The 20,893-nt window shown below is 33.9% G+C and overlaps 2 protein-coding genes, 1 long non-coding RNA gene and 1 pseudogene across 3 annotated transcripts; 2 read left to right on the top strand and 2 right to left on the bottom strand.

The window, feature by feature from the left end:
- Positions 1-546: 546 nt before the first annotated feature.
- Positions 547-4,042, top strand: LOC124454564. Its single transcript, XM_047005337.1, has 7 exons — positions 547-691; positions 2,388-2,614; positions 2,678-2,807; positions 3,336-3,365; positions 3,456-3,500; positions 3,576-3,605; positions 3,712-4,042. The coding sequence occupies exons 1-7, from the start codon at positions 553-555 to the stop codon at positions 3,714-3,716; spliced, it is 606 nt and encodes a 201-aa protein (XP_046861293.1). The 5' UTR covers positions 547-552; the 3' UTR covers positions 3,717-4,042.
- A 1,379-nt stretch (positions 4,043-5,421) lies between these two features.
- LOC124454268 (lipoxygenase homology domain-containing protein 1-like) lies at positions 5,422-10,152 on the bottom strand. Its single transcript, XM_047005089.1, has 8 exons — positions 10,056-10,152; positions 9,654-9,901; positions 8,003-8,123; positions 7,322-7,513; positions 6,995-7,204; positions 6,630-6,927; positions 6,403-6,509; positions 5,422-6,152 (listed from the first exon to the last, which is right to left on the bottom strand). Exons 2-8 carry the CDS (start codon positions 9,831-9,833, stop codon positions 5,773-5,775), a joined length of 1,488 nt encoding a protein of 495 aa, XP_046861045.1. The 5' UTR covers positions 9,834-9,901; positions 10,056-10,152; the 3' UTR covers positions 5,422-5,772.
- Positions 10,153-10,174: 22 nt separating this feature from the next.
- On the bottom strand, positions 10,175-10,971 carry LOC124454269. The gene is made up of 3 exons (XR_006951373.1): positions 10,895-10,971; positions 10,303-10,509; positions 10,175-10,234 (listed from the first exon to the last, which is right to left on the bottom strand). It is a non-coding gene; the product is annotated as an uncharacterized LOC124454269 (long non-coding RNA).
- An 815-nt stretch (positions 10,972-11,786) lies between these two features.
- On the top strand, positions 11,787-16,373 carry LOC124454772 (annotated as a pseudogene).
- Positions 16,374-20,893: the final 4,520 nt, after the last annotated feature.

Genomic DNA, 20,893 nt, shown 5'->3' with positions numbered 1-20,893 from the left:
TAAAGTTACCCAAAAATGCAAATTATCTCTTTAGTAAGAAAATCAAACACAATAATTATAATCCACTACTTTCAAAAAGCTTATATCCACTCTGCATGTGAAATTGATACGCAATTTTATGGACGGTTGAAGTAGGGCTGTATTAAGAGGAGGGCGTCAAGGCAGTTGCCAGGAGCCCAGCGGTTTTGAGGGCCCCGCGCAAAGCGAATAATTTCAAAGGAAATGTTGTCTTTTTGTGGCAAGTTCAATACAAACTTCATATTACAGAGAAAATTTCGAATGCTTGCTTGTGCTTCCATTAGATGTTAGACATAATAAATGTGCAGGTTGTCATTGAGGTGTTAGATATTTTTCATGGATAGCATTAATTATAGTGAAATTTGCGTTAAATTGGCATTTTTGTTTTCACACATCAATAATTGGCATTTAAAAGCTTGTAACAGCCATTCATGCAAAATTAAATGGTGCAAACATCAGGTGGCAAACAAAAAATTCTTTCTGTTTTTTTCACCTGTAATTTCTCATTAAAGCTATATACTTGTGTCTTTAAAGATGTTCAAAATTTCGTCTTTCAAAATGTTCACTATTTCATCATTATATTTACTGTTAAGTACAGCTACATTTAACATAATCGCTGTGAAAAAGTCTTACTATCCTTCTGAGATGACCATAATGCGTTTGCTGGAAAAAGGTTTGTGTTTGTTTTAAACTTCAAAACCTTGAATATTTTTTACGATTTTATAACATACAAGGAAAGTACTTAAACTTTCCAGCAAATTTTACTTTTTACAGCTTAAAAATAAGATATATTTCTATTTTTCATTCAAGACACGGTGGTGGCATAAAAATAATTTGAGAATAAATTTAACATATTGTACAAAATTCAAAAAAGTCTTTGTAAATAAACGTTTTTTTCTACTTTTTAAGACGTTGACTTTATTATTGATACAGACCAGTGCTGACCAAGGCTAAATTTTTTAGAGGCAAGGGGGTCTTGACGAGGCTGAAGTCATCTAAACATAAGTCATCGTATAAAATTATCATATAGATGTTCACAACGTTTACTGAATTGACTAACAGATGAAAAATCATATAACTTACAAGTAATGATCACTATTATATTTGAAATAAGCTTTCACACATTCCTACTGCACTATGTGTGACAAAACTCGGCAGATTAAAAGCAAAAGTTCTGCAAGAAAATCAGTCAGTTTTTACAGTAACTTCTAATTTATAAATGATTCTCAGAAAGTAACAATACTTTTATAAAATTATGTATAGTTGTATACTAATTACTAAATACTCTTATTCTACAACTGGATTACTAGCATTCTTAAACAGCAGTGAAAGTCTCCCAAACTTAGGCAACTAAAAGTCAGTTAAATTCACCACTTACAGACATTAGCAGCACTGATAAATTGTTTTATCTTATTTTTCACTATCAATCGGTAAGACGTCGGATTATGATGTTTTACTTTAAACATTTTAAAAGATCTCTTTCGTCACAGCACTTAATTTAAGCGCACATTATTTTTGTGAAAATAATAATTTAAAATTTGGTTACCTGCGGTAAGTGGTTCTTATCAAAAAATACCCAGCATAAAGAAATTATGGGGGCATGATCATGTGAAACATTAAGAGAAGAAAAGTTATCGATTATCAAGAATTTAAATCAAATAATTTTGGTTGTACTTCGATCATAGTCAAGTTTTCGACAACTGTGTTCTCATGAATTATTCATTTTCAAAAGCAGAAGGGGAGCACAGCCGCCTCCAGATCGTGAAGAAGGGGGCCTCCACACCTAAGCACCTCTTTTGAATGCAAATCGAGCCATAGCATAAAATTGAATCATTAAGTATAGCATGCTTACACTTTCATCAATCTTCTAACTGAGCTAAATAGCTTCCACTCCTCATAAAGTTTTTCATGGAATGACCCTGCGACGATTGTTTTTTCTAAACAGCCTTCAACACTATCAAGTGTTCTTATTCATACACACATGTTTGACATTTTGAAGGCATTCATGATCATTTTAAAACATTGTTTGGCTCTATCAAACTTTCATCAATGAACATGAATGACATGCCGAAGACGTGCATGACCATTCTAAAGCAGAGTTTAACGTTATAAAAATTACATCGATAGACATGGAAGATATGTTGAAGGCATAAAAGCTTAACTTTATTTGTGTCTCTCACTATCCTGCAATTTTTATTGGACAGTCAACAAAACATTTACCTTTGAAATATTTTTAAAAGTAATTAGTCTATCACCTTTCCTACTGTGTAAAGAAACACTATATGAGAAGAAACCTAATAAACTAATTTTTTAGTATTTCATTGACAAAAACAGCAAATTATAATGTATTCTAAATCACACATTTTTAGAGACATGCTCTCTTATGAAAGATGTTCTACTTGAAACAAATTCTCCATCAATTTTATCATGTTCATTGAAATGTCTACAAGAACCATTTTGCGTTGGAGTGAACTTTCGAAGAGACAGGACGATAGAAAACGTAAATTGTCAGTTGACCAGCAAACGACTTCACAACATTCAGAATTGCAATGATAACTCATGGACATTTTATGAATTACTGAATCCTCAAAGAGAGGTAAATTTGTTTGAATTTAATCTAACACAATATACATCTAAAAGCTTTTATATTTTTTTATAGATACCTGTTAACATCAAGAAATTATGCAAAAATGATGGAAAAGCGATAATTGATTTGAAAGATGGACCTGGTTCTGATCCTTATAAATGTCAATGTCGTCATGGTTTCACCGGAAAATATTGCTCATTTGGTAAGTTTGTTCATTAGTAAGATTTTTAAAGCAAATTAACATGCTTTTATACAATGAACTACCTCTCGACTATGACAATAATGAGCAATGTTGTATAAATGCATACATGTGCAGTAATTATCTTTATATTTCTAAAAATATGTGTCTCCATCACAGCTGTTAAAACAGCATGGCATTTTACACTGCATAACGCCAGCATTACATGTTGATGGACTTGCATCTAGAGGCGGCATGTGCAGAAGTGTGACTGTAGCTCTACATTCTTAAAACCAGACTTTCATTGTCGTTTATAATTAAAAAAAAGTACTGCCAGGAAATTCAGAAATGATTTCTTTGTGCACAAAACTCATAAGCGATTTTCGTTTTCGTTTACAAAAAGTTTAACGTTTAATCTTAATGATTGATGGACTGATGATTACAAAATTTGAATCATTTGGTTCTCTTGCAAGAAATTCAGTTAAATGACTTAACTTTATTTAATATTTTTCCCTTTGTAGTTTTACCAAATTAATATTTTTTCTTTTTTAGATGCAAGTACAACATCAGCACCAACCACAGGTAAAATATCTCCTTTTAAATGTTCTCCGTTGTCTATTTAATCTCTTTCACTTTGTAGTTTTACTAAATAATTAATTTTTTCTATTTTAGATGAAACAACAACATCAGCATCAACCACGGGTGAAATATCTCCTTGTAAATGTTCTTCGTTGTCTATTTAATGTTTTTCACTTTGTAGTTTTACTAATTAATTCATTTTTTCTTATTTAGATGAAGCAACAACATCAGCACCAACTACAGGTGAGGGGAAATTACTCTTTGTAAAAGTTCTAGGTCAATGTTTTTTAGTTTGTGGTTTTACTGAATAGTTAATGACTTTTATTTAGTGCTTTTAATTTTTTTTTAGCTTAAAATTCTCTTTCGTTGACAACAAACCTTTGTTGACAAGAATAGAAACTTCTAACGGTTGACAACAATATTCCATGTATAAAGTTGGTGTAAACCCACGCTTTGTTATAAATTTAAAAACACTGACTTTTTACACTGAATTTTGTCAAATACGTAATTGCGTAGTCAAATTACTCACTTATGTAGAATCTTGTATCGTTGGTGTTGAGTAAATTATATTTATAAATATAAATTAAGATATGATAGGCGAGTTTCTAATGCGAGAGGATGATACTATAGTTAGATCATTTAACTGATTTTGCACAATAAACGTGATAAAGATTTTAAAATTCAGGTTGCAAAGGGTACACAAAATCCTACTTTAGAATAGTAAAAATGTTTCAAAAAAGTGTTTAAAATTGTCAATACTTTATCTACATGCATGCATGACCAAATTGGAAACATGTTCTGGTACTTAATTATTGTTTATATGTATAACAATACCAGCGTTAGGTAAAGTCTGTGCTTACAAATTAGTTGTTATTTCTCTTTTTGATTTTTTTTCTTCAGACGTTAATATTTTATTAGTAAATCATTGAATTAAGACAAATGAAAAATTACATTAAAGCATTTTGTTTGTTTATTTTTTTTTGATTTTTAAAATCAAACAAAAAACCCGCGGAGGATAGGGGGGCGTAGTCCTTACCCCCTCTGAAATAATTTTTCTAGATGTTATTGTAAAGTTGTAAATTATAACCTATGCTACATCTGTATCAAGGAATGATACGTAACATAAAGTAAGCTGGAGTTATAAATTCAAAGCAAAAGTTAATGAATAACTCCATTATTCTGACTAGAATTCTTCAGCAACATTTATATTTATGCAAAGAGAGATTTTGTTGTTATAACGAAAACTAAAGCAGTGGCAGATTATCCACAGGGCAAGATACCTTAAGCCTACACAGGCATGTTGTATCTAGACATAATAATTGTTTAGTTCTTTCTATTCCTGACTAGCTCGTTGGGCTTAATTTAGACCATTTATGCTGTTCAAAACCGTATGATTTACTGTTCAAATGAACGATGCTCAGAACTCATGAAGTAGATGGTTTTCCCAGTTCGAACTTAATATTAATTCCCTATTGTTTATATACAATGAGTTACCAACACAAGCCATGATGCAAAGGCAAAGGAGCTTGAGAAATACAAAGACGTCAGAGACTAAACTTATTGTGGTGGAGTGATGGATATCACTTAAAAGCCCACAGCTTTTTTCTTATCCTAAAGACCCGTAGGTACTGATTACTTGCTTTCATCGATCATGTAAACATGGGCTTCCCACAAGCCCACAAAAACAGAAAAGTGGCTACGTTTTACAAAAATTTCATAGAAATTTTGCAAATTTCAAGGTTAAATTCACAGTTTGAATGTAAACCATTATTTTGTCATGGAAAAAATGGTTCGATATGATTGCATGTTATAGTTTAGTACACTCTCTCATTCTTTGGGGGTGGGGTTGTACAAGAAGTAATGTACAACAATATCAATGGCGAAACCGGCTGAAATGTTTATTCGATAAATGAAAAATTTTAGTAAAATTATTATTTATGTCTAAAGAGAATCAATTCCATTCACTGTAGTTCCAGTGAATGTACATGATAACATTGGCATGATGGGAACAAACAACGGTCTTTCAATACTGACAATGGCAGCAATGTCAGTCTAAATATAAATCTTTAAAATGACATTTATTGATTAAAAATATTTACAAAAATTATTACAATAGAAAATTTAACTTCGTCGAAGAGTTTCTTTGGCAGTCATTTTAATAAACGCCGGGGCGTTTACTAGAGGGAGGCGAAGAAATACGGTGATTTGAAATGAAACAAAAAGTGATTATATGATTGCATGTTACACGATTATCATCATGGCAGCCAGTCTATTGCCTTTTTAACGAACAAGAAAGATGAAATGGTAAACCATAGCCATAAAGAATTTGCACATCAAAGGGTCCCTTATATGGCTGACATAATGCCAGAATAAATAATTAGAAGAATAACAGACAGCAAAATCGAGTACTTCATGTAGCATTTGTGGGAAAGAGTTCTCGAGAAATCAAACCATCACCTTTTTTCTTATCAAACCATTGATTACACGGAAAAATCGTAACTTCAGAACTTTCTAAGTTGGTGATTTCTACTTTATCAAGCATCCAACCAGCTCCAAGTCCTTTATTATCATGTTCAATACGTAATCTCTTTAGTTGACCTAAATCTAGTGCTTCAATAATAAAGCAATCCTTTTGACCACGCTCAAATAAATTCACTATTTTTTTCGATAACCTCCGTGGACCAGTATCACCATTTTCTCCGTATATCACAATTGTAACATTAGCATCGGTGCCCGCATGAAGAACGTCAGCGGTAAAAACTGCCACCTCGTACTTCATGGCTTGAAGCTCTGAAATATATAAAGAAAAAAACAATTGGATTGTGACGCAGTTTTTCCAAAATTAAGGTTTTTGATGAAATTTAAAATAATGCCATGAAAAGCATCTCTATCTAAACATTTTTTAAAATATCTCTACTATGAAAAACATGTTTATATCCAACATTTGCAGCGAAATAACATCTAAGGAATGTTGACAATATCTCAGTTGAGAACGATAGACATTCAGAGTTGACAATAATCAACATAAAAATGTGTGTACCTCGTTTTACAGATAGCCTTGATCGTTCAGCTGTTTTACACTCCAATATAACTCTGTCATCTTTGCTTGAAGAAAGTGGTATCCATTGACGGCAAGGAAATACAAATCTGAAATTAAACAAAAAGCAATGCAAACCTATACATCAATAAGTGTTACTAAGTACATTAAAAGATGAGTAAAATAACAAATGTGTAACATATAAAACAAATAGTCAAATGCTTCATTACCTTTCACCGGTGTCAGTGTTTTTTACCACTACTTCATGTAAATACCATGATGTTTCTTTCTCAGAAAGTTTTGCTCCAAGCTTTGGGTGATGTCCAATAATAACTTCAATGAGATTTCCCAGAGGTTTGGTTACAAATTTAAATGTGTTAGTGTTTCCACGTCTGAGAAGTTTATTTTTCGAATTGTTTTCAATGTGAAGAACCTGCGATTTCCTCTTTTCCCCAACTAAGACGATGGACGCGTTCTGATTGGTACCTGCATTCTGTCTATCACTCGTCAAAAGGGTTATTTCAAATGCTATAAAAAAAGACAAAGTATTTTACACAAGGCAAACAAGATTTCCAGTTAGTTGAAAATGTTTTACCAGCAACTGGAGAGTCGGTAGCTTCATCTCTATTAGCACATGCCAATTCTCGAACTAAACTACCGTCATCTTTGTCCTTGCCTAGCCAACGATCACAGGGAAATTCATAAAATTTCTTTGTTGTTTCATCTTCAATATTTATTCTTTCTAAATACCAACTAGCTTTTGGGAACTTGTTATCATGCCATATTCGTACTTTAATTAGTTCACCTTGAACGAAGAAGAAGAATGGCATTGAAAATGAAGATTTTAATTAAATTATTAATGCAAGCAATGATTTTATCCAATGTAAACATTGTTCAATTACAAATTTACATTAATACAAACCCAAACTTAGTATGTCCTGGAGTAAAAAGACATCAGTATGACCTCGTTCGAACTTATCTTTGTAAGTTTCAGACTTTTTCAGAGCTATTTCACCTGAGTCGCCATGTTCACCAAAGATTATGATACAAACATTTGCATCTGTCCCTGCGCCACCAACATCACCCGTTATTACATTTAGTTTATATGACGTCTCTGTTTAGAAACAAAATATAACTGTCACTAGATTCTAATCCGGACTCTACAATCCCCCAATGTTAAATATGAATTTGAATTAAAGATAAGATTTACGAAAGTGAGATGGAATAATATAGAAATTAAAGCAATTAATCCTTACATTTTGCAACATAACGAGTGTAACATTATAATAATGAAAGAAAAAATTCAACATTTTTCAATTAATGAATCTTACTTTCATTCCAGTGAGGAGATAAAAAAAGATTAGCTTTTTATCCATGAATAAAGTTTAATTTATTTCGTTGGGCAAATTTTGCTAGCCATAAGTTTCAACATAAGAGCAGACATTAAACAATAAAAGTTAAAACAATAATTTAAAGCTAGCCAAGTTGTTCAAATGAGACGATCTATTACCAAAACTAAAAGAAAACAATACTTCTAGAGCTTAAAATAATCTTAATATCAAAAATAAGTTTCTAAATTTCTCACTATGATCTCTAAACTTACTTTCGACTTTTTTCTCTCCGTCAGTAATAGCAGGTAGTTCTTTGACCAAATCTCCAGGAGTTAGCCAAGAATTACATTTAAATACACTAACAGAACCTGTGAAATCATTTCGAACTATAACCTGATGAGAAAAGAATGTTGTTAAACTCAGAGTTAAGTATGGACTTGTAGACAATTGAAGGTATATACGGAGTTGTGTGGTCAAAAATTACGTAATGGTTGAAATAGTTGATGGTAGTTGATAATTGTGGGGTCAAAAATTACGTAATGGTTGAAATAGTTGATGGTAGTTGACAATTGTGGGGTCAAAATTACGTAATGGTTGAAATAGTTGATGGTAGTTGATAATTGTGGGTCAAAATTACGTAATGGTTGAAATAGTTGATGGTAGTTGATAATTGTGGGGTCAAAAATTACGTAATGGTTCAAATAGTTGATGGTAGTTGACAATTGTGGGGTCAAAAACTACGTAATGGTTGAAATAGTTGATGGTAGTTGATAATTGTGTGGTCAAAAATTACGTAATGGTTAAAATAGTTGATGGTAGTTGACAATTGTGTGGTCAAAAATTACGTAATGGTTGAAATAGTTGATGGTAGTTGATAATTGTGGGTCAAAATTACGTAATGGTTGAAATAGTTGATGGTAGTTGACAATTGTGGGGTCAAAAATTACGTAATGGTTGAAATAGTTGATGGTAGTTGATAATTGTGGGTCAAAATTACGTAATGGTTGAAATAGTTGATGGTAGTTGATAATTGTGGGGTCAAAAATTACGTAATGGTTGAAATAGTTGATGGTAGTTGACAATTGTGGGTCAAAACTACGTAATGGTTGAAATAGTTGATGGTAGTTGATAATTGTGTGGTCAAAAATTACGTAATGGTTAAAATAGTTGATGGTAGTTGACAATTGTGTGGTTAAAAATTACGTAATGGTTGAAATAGTTGATGGTAGTTGACATTTGTGTGTTCAAAAATACGTAATGGTTGAAATAGTTGATGGTAGTTGACATTTGTGTGTTCAAAAATTACGTAATGGTTGAAATAGTTGATGGTAGTTGACAATTGTGGGGTCAAAAATTACGTAATGGTTGAAATAGTTGATGGTAGTTGATAATTGTGGGGTCAAAAATTACGTAATGGTTGAAATAGTTGATGGTAGTTGATAATTGTGGGGTCAAAATTACGTAATGGTTGAAATAGTTTATGGTAGTTGACAATTGTGGGGTCAAAAACTACGTAATGGTTGAAATAGTTGATGGTAGTTGACAATTGTGGGGTCAAAAATTACGTAATGGTTAAAATAGTTGATGGTAGTTGACAATTGTGTGGTTAAAATTACGTAATGGTTGAAATAGTTGATGGTAGTTGACATTTGTGTGTTCAAAAATTACGTAATGGTTGAAATAGTTGATGGTAGTTGACATTTGTGTGTTCAAAAATTACGTAATGGTTGAAATAGTTGATGGTAGTTGACATTTGTGTGTTCAAAATTACGTAATGGTTGAAATAGTTGATGGTAGTTGACAATTGTGTGGTCAAAAATTACGTAATGGTTGAAATAGTTGATGGTAGTTGATACCAGTGTCATTGTTGTTATAGAAGATACTTAAGGTAAGAAAACTTTCAATTTGAACTATATTATTCACCTTATCTAAGAACCATTCATTTCTGTTTCCTTTCCCCTTATGACCAATCCTCAGCTTACACAATTTACCAACATCTTCCAGTTCCATTCGAAATAAGTCAGTTCCATTTCGTTCAAACATTTCGTCTCCCTTCTCAAGTTTCACTTCGGACGTGGCGCCCTCACTGCCATACATGGTCATAGTGACATCACCATCAATACCAGCATCCTTTATGTCACCAGTAAATACAGTGATCTCATAAAGAATAACTAAAAGTTAAATGCACAAAGAGAAATTGTCAACAATGATAAAGTCAACTTTACATTTGAAAATTTTACATGTTGTCTTGGTATAATAACAATAGAAAATCCATGACACCGACACAACAATAGGAAATCTAGTCAAGTTTGAACGACGACTCACATGGTTTGTAAGAAATTTGATCACCATCATTAAGAGTAAGAATACGAGCCGTCAGTCCATCATCTTTATCTTTCGCCAGCCAGCGTTTGCACGGGAAATGATACACTTGCCACGTTTTGGAACATCAATATCCACTTCTTTGAGATACCAAGCATCTTTGGCCAAAAACCCATTATGACCTAATCATTATACATTTTTCATTACTGAGTAATTTATTGAATATGTATATAAATATGCTTCCACTTACCAATTTCAATTTTTCTAATATCACCAACGTCGACGCCTTCTATTGAGAAAGTTTCAGCAGTACCAGGTTCAAATCCTGTCTTTTGAACAAGTTCGAGGTCAATCTTTTCTGTACACGCCTCAGTACCAATTATAACGATGTAAACATTTGCCTCGGTCCCACTTCCTTTTTCCTCTGAAGTGAGCACGCGGACAGTGTAAGAAATAACTGAATAGAAAAAATAAGAGTGAGCTCGGTTCTTCTATGTAAATTCTACGATGTATATTCTATGGCTAATTACATGATAGCACAGATGTCTTGTGAGGTGATCACAAGATTTTCTAGATAGATAAATCTCTCAATTTAAAACAGTATAGCATACATTTCTGTATGGTTGACTATGGGATGTGGCTTGGAAGCATGTCTACGATCACGTGACTCGATACAGTTCTGCATACTGATGTGTATATATAACTGATCACGTGAGAAAAGAGATGTATTCAAGACAGATCTAATGATGACACATACATTTCTGTAGCAGATTACAGGATGGCAAGCACATTTATAGCAACATTATGAAAAAAATTGAAGAATAATGAGCAGTTACACTAACATTTCAATGCGTTGTATTTTTTGCTGTTTTTTTTGAATTCTTTTTCAAAGATGGCATCAGCTGTTGAGCTTCGCTTCGAACTTCGAAGTAACGATATACGAGGATTAATGTTTGAACTCATGCTCATGTCTGTCATAGTGCTTGAGCGATCACCCTGTGAACAAAACATCAGTTGTAATTATGAATATTTTGACAAGGAGCTGATGACGCTCTTGATTTCTGTTCATGTGTTCATCATATTTATCATATTTACAGAAACACTTCGTTGTCGTAAATGATGTTGTAAAAAATAGAAAACATAAGGAAAAAATTTAAAGTTTTTGAAAAACTCTCTGGTCCTTGTTTTTCAGATTGTACAAGAAAATACGCTATTGGCTACTCATTACCTAAAAATATACATGAAAGTTATTCTATACTATTTTTCAAGCATACGCAGCTACGGCAAATTATTAATATCAACTACTTTTTAATTCTTTCAGATATTACTTTTTAGAACACCATAGCTCCCAAAAATGATGCTAGAACATTGAATTTTTAGCAATGCTTACGTTTTTGTGAAGAAAGTCTTTCAATTAGTAAAGTGTAAACTCGGTTACCAAAGAAAATCTATTTAAAACTGACGCGGGAGATTGTATATGCTTTGTTTATAAAAATTTAACATTCCTGCCTTTAAATTTTTGTGTTCTGATTGGCTCTTTTGGATCACTTATTTGCTAGACTTACTAATTAGGAGCACTTTTCTATAATAAATATCTTTTCTTTTTTTTTTCAATCTGTTTCTTTCTTTTTGCCCTGATATTGATGATGAATTGCCCTGCTCCAAACCAATCAGAATTAAGAAAATTTTTAATGTATGTTACTATTCCGAAAATCTTGTTTTTTAAACAAAATAATGCTTACAAAATTATGCTGTACATCATTTGTATTTTGGTATTCACTAATATAAAATGTATTTAATGGCCATTTTATTCCTTTATTAATTACAGAGATAGCTAATGCATTGCAAAATGCTTTATGAATTTCAGTCATTTTGCCCAATTCTCCTAACAATGTCGAAGTGGTCAAACAGCAACGAAAAATAGAGGTTCAGAAAAATAGGAATATCTACAAATGGGGAAATAATCCTGATTATATAAAAGATCTACCGGGATTTGTTGCCGTAGAAGACGAAAGTCCAAAAAATTTGCCTTTAGACGTGCAGTTTGCTGGTTCAGATCTTCTTTCCTTGTTCTCCGTTGCTTTGTAAGTTTTTCAAATTCGGGGCTTTGCACATTTTTTTAAGGTTTTTGAGGCGTGGGACTCGTTAGAAGACTATCAAAAATTTATAACTCCTGCAATTGACAGTGGTCTTCCTAATGCAGCTGAATATTGGAGAGATGACGTTTGGTTTGGAGCACAATTTTTAAACGGCTCTAATCCAGAAGTTATACAAAGATGTCATGAGCTTCCTAAAAACTTTCCTGTGCAAAGTGAAAAGGTGGAAAAGTTATTGGATCGTGGATATACCCTGAAGAAAGCCATAAAGGTGACGTGTTCTTTTCAATTAAGACTTTAGGGGTTTATTATTACTTATCAAATTTGCATCAGTCTGTTTCACGAAACTAAAGTTAAACTGAGAAAGTAATAAAATTAGCTTTACAACAACTTTGAATCATTGCAGAATCTGTAGAAAGCAGATATTATTTAATCATTTATCAAGCCCTCCATCGGTTTCTTTATAAATTTTCCAGTTTCTCCCTTTTATTTAATATGAATGACTAAATCCACGTAAAGGATTGTGAGTTCTTTCACGCATGCAAAAAGAAAATTTAGTAAAAATTCCCTTTTGCATTAAAAATCCAAAATTGATCATTAAAAAAGAAATACATGTAGCTATTTACCATTGCATAGAACAAAAATTTAAAACTTGCAAAATTAATTTTTTTATTTTCTTGAACAATCCCTTTTGGCTATTAGCTCTTTTGCCCGCAAAATATTTTCATCAAATTTTTGGAGATCTGTAAAATCACGACAGTATCTCACTAAAAGCAGTCGTATATATGTTTTATAATTGATCATCTTTGTACTCTTTTTTTGCATTAGTAATTTACTTCCTTTTTAACGAACACTTCAACGCTTAGTACAACCTAAACCGTAAACATGTCATTGGTTTTGCACCATTAAAAGTTCAAAGCATATTACCGTAGCAAAATACGCAAAAAAAGTATTTGTTGGTTGTTGAAAATCTCTCTGCATTATCATCATTTATTTGATGACTTCATCGATTTTTCATTAGATGACTACCGCTATAATGTTGTCAAAACGATAGTAAACGTCACTCTTTCTCAGGACTTTAGTAACCTGCACGATCTACATCTACAAACGTCTAACGATACACCCGTGCTCAAATATTTTTTTCGAAGTTTTAATTATTTCACAACTTTCTATATTTTTTTGCGTAAGTGCGGTAATTTGAATTTTAAAATATAACAAATAAGTTTAAAATTGCCTTTATGCATATCAATTAAAAATAAAAGTTTTTTTTCTCGATGACGATTTGTTCCTAAGTTAACATATTTTCATGTTTGAACATAACTTAAATTAAAGACGAAACGTCAAAAATAAAAAAAATCATTTATAACGTTTTTGCGTAATGGTTTAAGGAAAATTCTTATGTTGGGATATCATAATTATAAAGATAATTAATCTCCACCTGGCACATCTCTCGCTATGATTTTAAAAACTTTGAAAAGTTTGTGAATTGCTGAGCTATTACTTATGTTGTGTTTTGCATGTACGTTTTTTCAGAAATTGTGTTTTGCAGTTGTGCTATGTACAGTTTTAAGGAAGACCGCATTAACTGCAAAAATATTAAAATATCATGAAATTTTTTTTTATTTCATATAAAGGACGGGCTTATCTATATTGTTGATTACAAGATTCTTGAGGGTATTCCAATGATGGACAAACCTGGTGAAAAGCGCTACCGGACAGCACCATTAGGTTTATTTTATCTTAGAAAGAATGATGACTTGGTACCCATTGCTATCCAGTTGGATCAACAGGTTTCCGATGACAATCCAATATGGTATCTCTCAGAAGATACTCAATAGGATTGGCTAATGGCAAAATTGTGGCTTCGTTGAGCTGACACACAATATTATCAAGTATGTAACATTTGTTTTATCATCACTATTAATAATTCACTTAATTTATACAAATGCCCAATGTTTTAAAGCACCTGTAGCTTCGCCAGGTGATGTGCATGTAGCTTTGTTCAATAAAGTTGAATTATATCAATACTTTTTATAACTGACAAGTTGAATTAAAAATAATCCAAATGAAAAGCTTAACGTTGCAATGTACACTCTATTTGGTACACATCTCTGTGTGCTCTAAGGAGTCTGACTCCTAGGAAATTTATAAACAGTCATGTTCCGTACTATTCTTCAACAAAAAAACAATGCAATAAAGACGGATGTGAAACAAGACATTTTTACTACCAAATACTTCAGAGCAGTTTACGATAAATACTTTCAGAGTAGTTTTGTTCAATTTGTTAAAGGTCCTGTTATGTGCACTTAAGGAAAACAGGATACAAAGTGGTCTGACTGTCTATGAAACAAAAATTAAAAGCTTCTACCACTGAAGCGATAAAATGACATTGGTAAAGGCTGTCCTCATGTACATGATGATAAAAGTCGTTACAATCTTTTTATGTTATCGTGGTGAACAGGGACATATAGCATATTATTCATATTATTTTATGACTTTTTTCGTTGGGTAGACACGTCTTTATAATTCATTAATTAAAAGTGAAAAGCAAATGTATCATAGCAAAATAGTAGCATGAAAGAAGATACTCTATTATTGTGGAAGATTGCGAAGAAGGCAACCGTTATTTATTTACTATAGAAAAGCCATTGTTATTGTCTTGATTTAATGTTAGGCAATCTTTTTTAATTTAAGATGATATCTCATTTGCTACGTTGTCATTTAATTATGGAGGCACCAGCTGTTTCAGCGTAGAGAAAGCTCCCATCAGTTCATCCCGTGTGGAAATTGTTACTCCCTCACACAAAAGGAATCATGGCAATCAACACGCTGGGACGTAAAACACTGATTCCTGAAGGTGGTCTTGCAGATAAAGTGCTTAGTATTGGTGGTGGTGGTCATATTAAGTTGATGCAAGAACACTACAGAAGCTTGACCTTTGACAGTTTTGATTTGGAAAATGTTTTCGAGAAAAGAGGTGTGAAGGATCTTCGAAAGTTTTACTATGGAATGCCATTAAAGTGTTTGTTAGTGACATCATAAACATATATTACAAGAAAGATGATGACGTTAAAAAGGTTTGTTTTGCAAATTTCTTCTAATGGAGCTAATTTTCAAAATCATGCAAAGCTACGTAAAGTAATGCAAATGCATTTTAGAAAACATGAGACACAAGACATAGCTATATTTTCCCAAGTTTTTTAAAAACAAACAATTGTATGAAACTTTCAGGCAGGTTGCATTGACTTACAATACGCCAAATTACACTCAGTCACAAAAAGCAACGAAATTAATATTTTAAATTATTTCTCATAAGTTGCAGGAATATATTTTTCCTTTGTAAATGAACGAGTTTATTTCTCCGCTTGTAACTTCTGTTTTATTAAAGAATTTAATCACTTTTAAAAACAATTTGATAAATGTTTCTGGCAATTAAGAAATTGTGAAAATTTCTCTCTTCTTGAATACAAGGTAACGTTTTTAAAAAGGTTTGCAGTTCAAACAACATCGCTGCGTCGACATGAAGTAAAAAAATAAAATCTTTAGGCTCATTTCTAATTATAGTATTAATCTAAAGAAAACTCTTTTTTTCTCCTTTAAGTCTTGAAACATACTTCTTAACGCAAAATAGATACAAAGACACATTTTACTAAACTTTTATAAAAACTTTTTTAACAGGACAGTGAAATTCAAGAATGGATTCGTGATCTTCATAAAAATGGTTATCCTGCTGGAAGTGATAACGTGGATAAAAATGTTCCACAGTCTTTTAAAAATCGTAAAAAATTAATCCAGTTTATAACAATTATTATTTTTACCTGTTCTTGTCAGCATGCAGCAGTAAACTTTTCTAAAATGGAGACATATGGATTTCACCCAAACTCTCCGTCCTTAATGAGGCAGCCTCCTCCAAAACAGAAAGGAGTGACCAACTTAAAAAAAATCATGGACAGCTTGGCAACAAAGCATCAAGCTGCTGTTGTGGTAACGATTATGAACAAATTAACTATGATTTTTCCAGATGAGGTAAGCACCTTATCACTGAATTACGAAATTTGTTTTTATATCTAAGAAACAAAGCTTGGTAGATAGCTTAGCCACATTGTAGCTAAGTTTAAAGAAATGTGCAAGGAATAGTAATGTATATTGAACAAAGCAAATGAGGTAAATTTCGATGTTTGAAAAATGGACAAATGTCTTATTTATTGCTTAGGAGCTGTCGTAATTCTACAAAACTTTTGTAAAATTTTTACGTTCTATGTTGTGTCGGTTTTGTCAATTTATTTTTCTTGCTTAATTTTGGTTTCTATCAAAACACAGTTTGACACAGTCTGTTATTTGATATAAACCAAGTGCTGTTTACTTAAGAGCGCATACAACTTTATTGTGGAAAATGTTATTGATTACTAAGAGTTTCGAACTGAAGATCATTTGGACAATATACAGAGACAGTGTATCAATTAAAACGAATAAGTAAAGGAAGACAAACAGATTTGGTGATAGCCGGGAGGGCACATTGTATATACACTTTGTATATTATGCTCACTGCGCGTGCGTTGTTTTAGCACTGTCGGATTGTGTAGAGAGTCTCATATGGAGACGTTCACCGTGTTCGCGATATGCAAAGCTCACCTTTATAGATTTGAGCACTGGGGTGACTCTACAATACAATACAAACAATGGGTAACCGTACATCCATTTTAATATGGTGATAGCCGGGTATATATATATATATATATATCTACAAAGTGTATATACATTGTGCTCTCCCGGCTATCATCATATTAAAGTGGTAATTCCTGCACTTGGGAGACAGGACGTACGGTCTATTAATTAATTAATGGAAGTCCGTCGCGAAGTGAGAATGACGTCAGTCGCACCTCATATGTGAGCGTAGCCCGAAGTCCGATGCGCAGATTCTTCCACACACCGGGCAGGCTACGGCAGCAGCAGGGTTTGCTCTCCTGTACTTCCTGGCCTGGCGTTTGGCATTAAGCTGCTCTAATCCTGTTCAGCAGGACACGTGCCAGGATTTTCCCTGCAATGCTTACGAGGGATAGGCCTCTGTGATTGTCGCAAGCAGCCTTCTGGCCCTTGTTCTTATACAGGTGTATGATGTTTGCGTCTTTGAAGTCTTGAGGCAGATCTCTCTTTTCCCAAAAGTTATGAAACAGACTGATCAGCCGGTCAGCGATAGCCTCACTTCCCACCTTGTAGATTTTAGGAGGTATTCCGTCTGGCCCTGGAGCTTTACCAGTCTGAAGCTGGCTGATGGCCTTTAGTGTCTCCTCTCTCGTTGGTATCTCATTGAGGGTGGGAATCAGAGATCGCTGTGGCAGGTCTTGGAGTGTCTGCTCGTCAATGAAGGATGGCCTGTTTTCTTGCTGGCTGAAGTGGGCTGTCAACGCTCAAGGATAAGCGCCTTTTCTGTTAGCAGGGGGAAGGTCCATAAACTGACTTCAGGCCGCTGAAGAATAGATTCGTGGCGTATTGATCGACATAGCTCTGGAGTTCTTCTGCTTTTGCCTCCCACCAAGCATCCTTCATCTGTCTAATCTTGACCTGGGCTTCGCTTCTCAGCTTCTTGAAGTGTTCGTGCTTAGGCACTGAGGACTTGTCACTCAGCCAGGCTCCATGGGCTGCTCTTTTCCTTGCCAGGATGTCGAGAATCTCCTGGTTGTTGTCGTCAAACCAGACTTGATGCTTTTTCTTGGGGTGTCCAAGGACCGTTTCGGCAGTGCTGTAGACTGTGTCTTTGAATATTGCCCCTTCTGAGTTGGGACTGCCTTCAGCATGTGCTGCCTGTTGCAGGTTCTGGGAAAGGGTGTCACTGAGAGCTTGTTGAACTTGCGGGCTGTTCAGCTTGTTCACATCAAGCTTTTTCTTCACGCTGTTGGGTTGTTTCCTGTGCTTGTCTGCCATCCTGAAGGATGCTTTGCAACGCAGCATAACATGATCTGACCAGCAGTCTGCTGCTCTCATTGCTCGGGTTACCAGGATGTCGCTGATGTCGCGGGGTCTCGTGATGACGAAGTCAATCAGGTGCCAATGTTTAGAGCGGGGGTGCAACCAGGTGGCTTTGTGGGTCTCTAGCTGCTCGAAGAGCGTGTTGGTGATGGTCAGCTCTTCCTCGGAGCATAGAGTCAGCAGAAGGAGTCCGTTGGAGTTCACCTTTCCCATGCCGTGGGAACCCATTGCGGATGGCCATGCAGTGTTGTCTCTCCCAACGCGGGCGTTGAAGTCGCCTAACAGGAGTACCTTATCATCTCCCGGAGTTGCGTGGAGGGTGTCGCCGAGAAGCTGGTAGAAAGCTTCCTTCTCCTCGTCAGCATACATCATCGTTGGGGCGTAGGCGCTGATGACTGTCAGGTGGGTGTTGCCAGCCAGCGGGGTGCGCAGGGTCATGAGTCTATCACTGATTCCCTTCGGGAGTGTTAGAAGCTTGCTTACAAGAGCTGTACGAATGGAAAAGCCCACGCCAGCCTCTCTAGGCTCGTCCTTTCAATCTCCTGAAGTAAAAACTTGAAATTTTTACTGGTTTCCCTCTTTCAAACAATACCAAAATCAAAGTAAATGCTCGTATCTTATTGTTTTTAAGCTCATAAAGACAACACATGATTATAAAGTTTTCACTTTTTTTCGCGAAAGAGAACCAGCTGATGTCTTTGCTTCTGATTAGTCATTTCCTTGCGTGTTAAGTGGTTTATTTTCAGTTGGCACAGCATCAGGTTTTACATTATCTTTCGTTTACCGACAAAATTAAAAAATCTAAAGAATGTCCGGGAAGAAATGCATCGGGGGCAAGATTTAGAGAGCACAAGAAGTACAGTTTGATGGGCGAAATTTTTTACACTTGCAGAACTCTATCCAGATATTTAGCCTTTTGCTCTCCTCCTTGTTTTTTTTTGGTTTAGGAAATAAAAAAGAAATGTATTCCGTTCTTTTGTCTTTTTTACTATCACTGTTGCAGCCATACACCGGAAATACATGATTATAAATGTTCAAACTACTAATCTTTCGGCAACTTTTTTTACCAGGTTTTGACGTTATGCATAATAATGTCGTATAAATTTGCATACGCACTACGTTTAAAGATGGCTGAAAAGTAATGTAACATTATCAAGAAAAAGACTTTCTCCTTGTTCATCAGGCTTGTTAAAAAAATATATTGCCCTTTTCCTTTAAGTAAATCGTTGCCTTCAGTGTTAGCTTTAAACTGATAGATGATTAAAGCTTACTTCTCTCATTTCCAGTTCTTCTTTCAAGACTAATTTGGGATAAGAAGCGTCAGGTACAGCTGTAAGTGAGCATGTAGCTGCCATGCTTAACGAAAGATGCGTAAAGAAACTTCCAGACTAAAAGCTATCTGAGAAAACAGCAAATTGAACATTAGAGACTTTTTATTATTTGTAAGAAAGTCATTATTTTTAAGGCATTTTTAAATTTTCTTTTTGTTTGAGTGTTATGAGAGAAATATAATTTTGTATCTTTTGCTAATCACTGCTTTTTCATTTGGTTTTTTCATAGTACCGTTCATTCTGTTCTTTGGACCATTGTTTTTTTTAAAGAATATCACTGATTTTATGCAATAAAAATTATTGAACGTACAGAGTCTGGCAATAAACAAAACAAAATGACGGACAAACAACGTATTACATTGATTAGCTCCTTTAATCCAGAATCCTCTATTGGGATCCCAATAGAAGGCTTTGCTTGTGTTTTCATTTCTTGGTCTAAGCTATTTTCACTCAAATTCACCATGAATATGACAGTGAAGGAGTTTCATCTTCAAATAAATTTAACTTAGCAACAATCTATAGTTCGTTTTAATTCAACATCATTTATTAAGAAGTAAGGAGTGTTCGATTAAAGCATCAGCTTTATCATCTTTATTAGTTTAAGTTCTCAGACAAAAAAAAATGTTGATGATGCGTACATACATTTGCATTAAGAAAATCAGCTATAATTCCTTTACAAGGAAAAGTAAGAAACATTTCTCCACAATTATTGGTTGATATCTTTCTCAAGTTTTCCAGTTGGCCAGCAAATCTAGTTTTTTTTCCACCAATAAACTATAATCTGCATGTTCTTTCAATAACTTTTTTCAAAGTTGGTGGATCAGAAGAGAGATATCGAACAAAGTTATTACTACCACCATTTTTTTTGGCAAATTTGAAGATACATGGTACTTACAGTGTCATATTGATGCCATTGTACCTGGATCCTGTGCTCTTTTACAACAGACTTTTTCTTCTTCACTCCGTTCGAATGGTGATCAGAATTCCCATTTCTTATACGAGCAAATAGCCCAGAAAGACGATTTACCGTCCTATTTGAGCTCGCTCCTTCTACATTCTGCTTGAGAAGTTTGTCCAAATCGAGAGTTTATTTGTACTTTTTGCCGTATTTTCCCTTTTCCATATAACTTAATTGATCTTTTACCGCTTGCTTAATTATAGCGTCCATGGTTTCGTGACGACTTCGTGATTTTAGTGACCATATATAGAAACGAAAATTAAAATAACAAATTTATGTCAAATCAGTTAAAAAATTTTTCTAAGTAATCTTTGAGTTTCATTCATCGTCACAATGAAGTAAAAAAATCCCAGAAGTCTCAAAATCTTTTTGAAAAGGCATGAAATATAAACACAAGTAACGTAAGGCTTCTACTATATTCGGCTGCTGAATTTTTTATTTCAAATTTTATAACGATTCACAAAGATGTATTGGGGAAGAATAAAGGTG

The sequence above is a fragment of the Xenia sp. Carnegie-2017 genome, unplaced genomic scaffold (genome assembly GCF_021976095.1).
Source record: "Xenia sp. Carnegie-2017 unplaced genomic scaffold, XeniaSp_v1 HiC_scaffold_3, whole genome shotgun sequence".
Taxonomy (NCBI): domain Eukaryota; kingdom Metazoa; phylum Cnidaria; class Anthozoa; order Malacalcyonacea; family Xeniidae; genus Xenia; species Xenia sp. Carnegie-2017.
The sequence above is the reverse complement of the archived record's forward strand: the minus strand, read 5'-3'. Positions and strand labels throughout refer to the sequence as shown.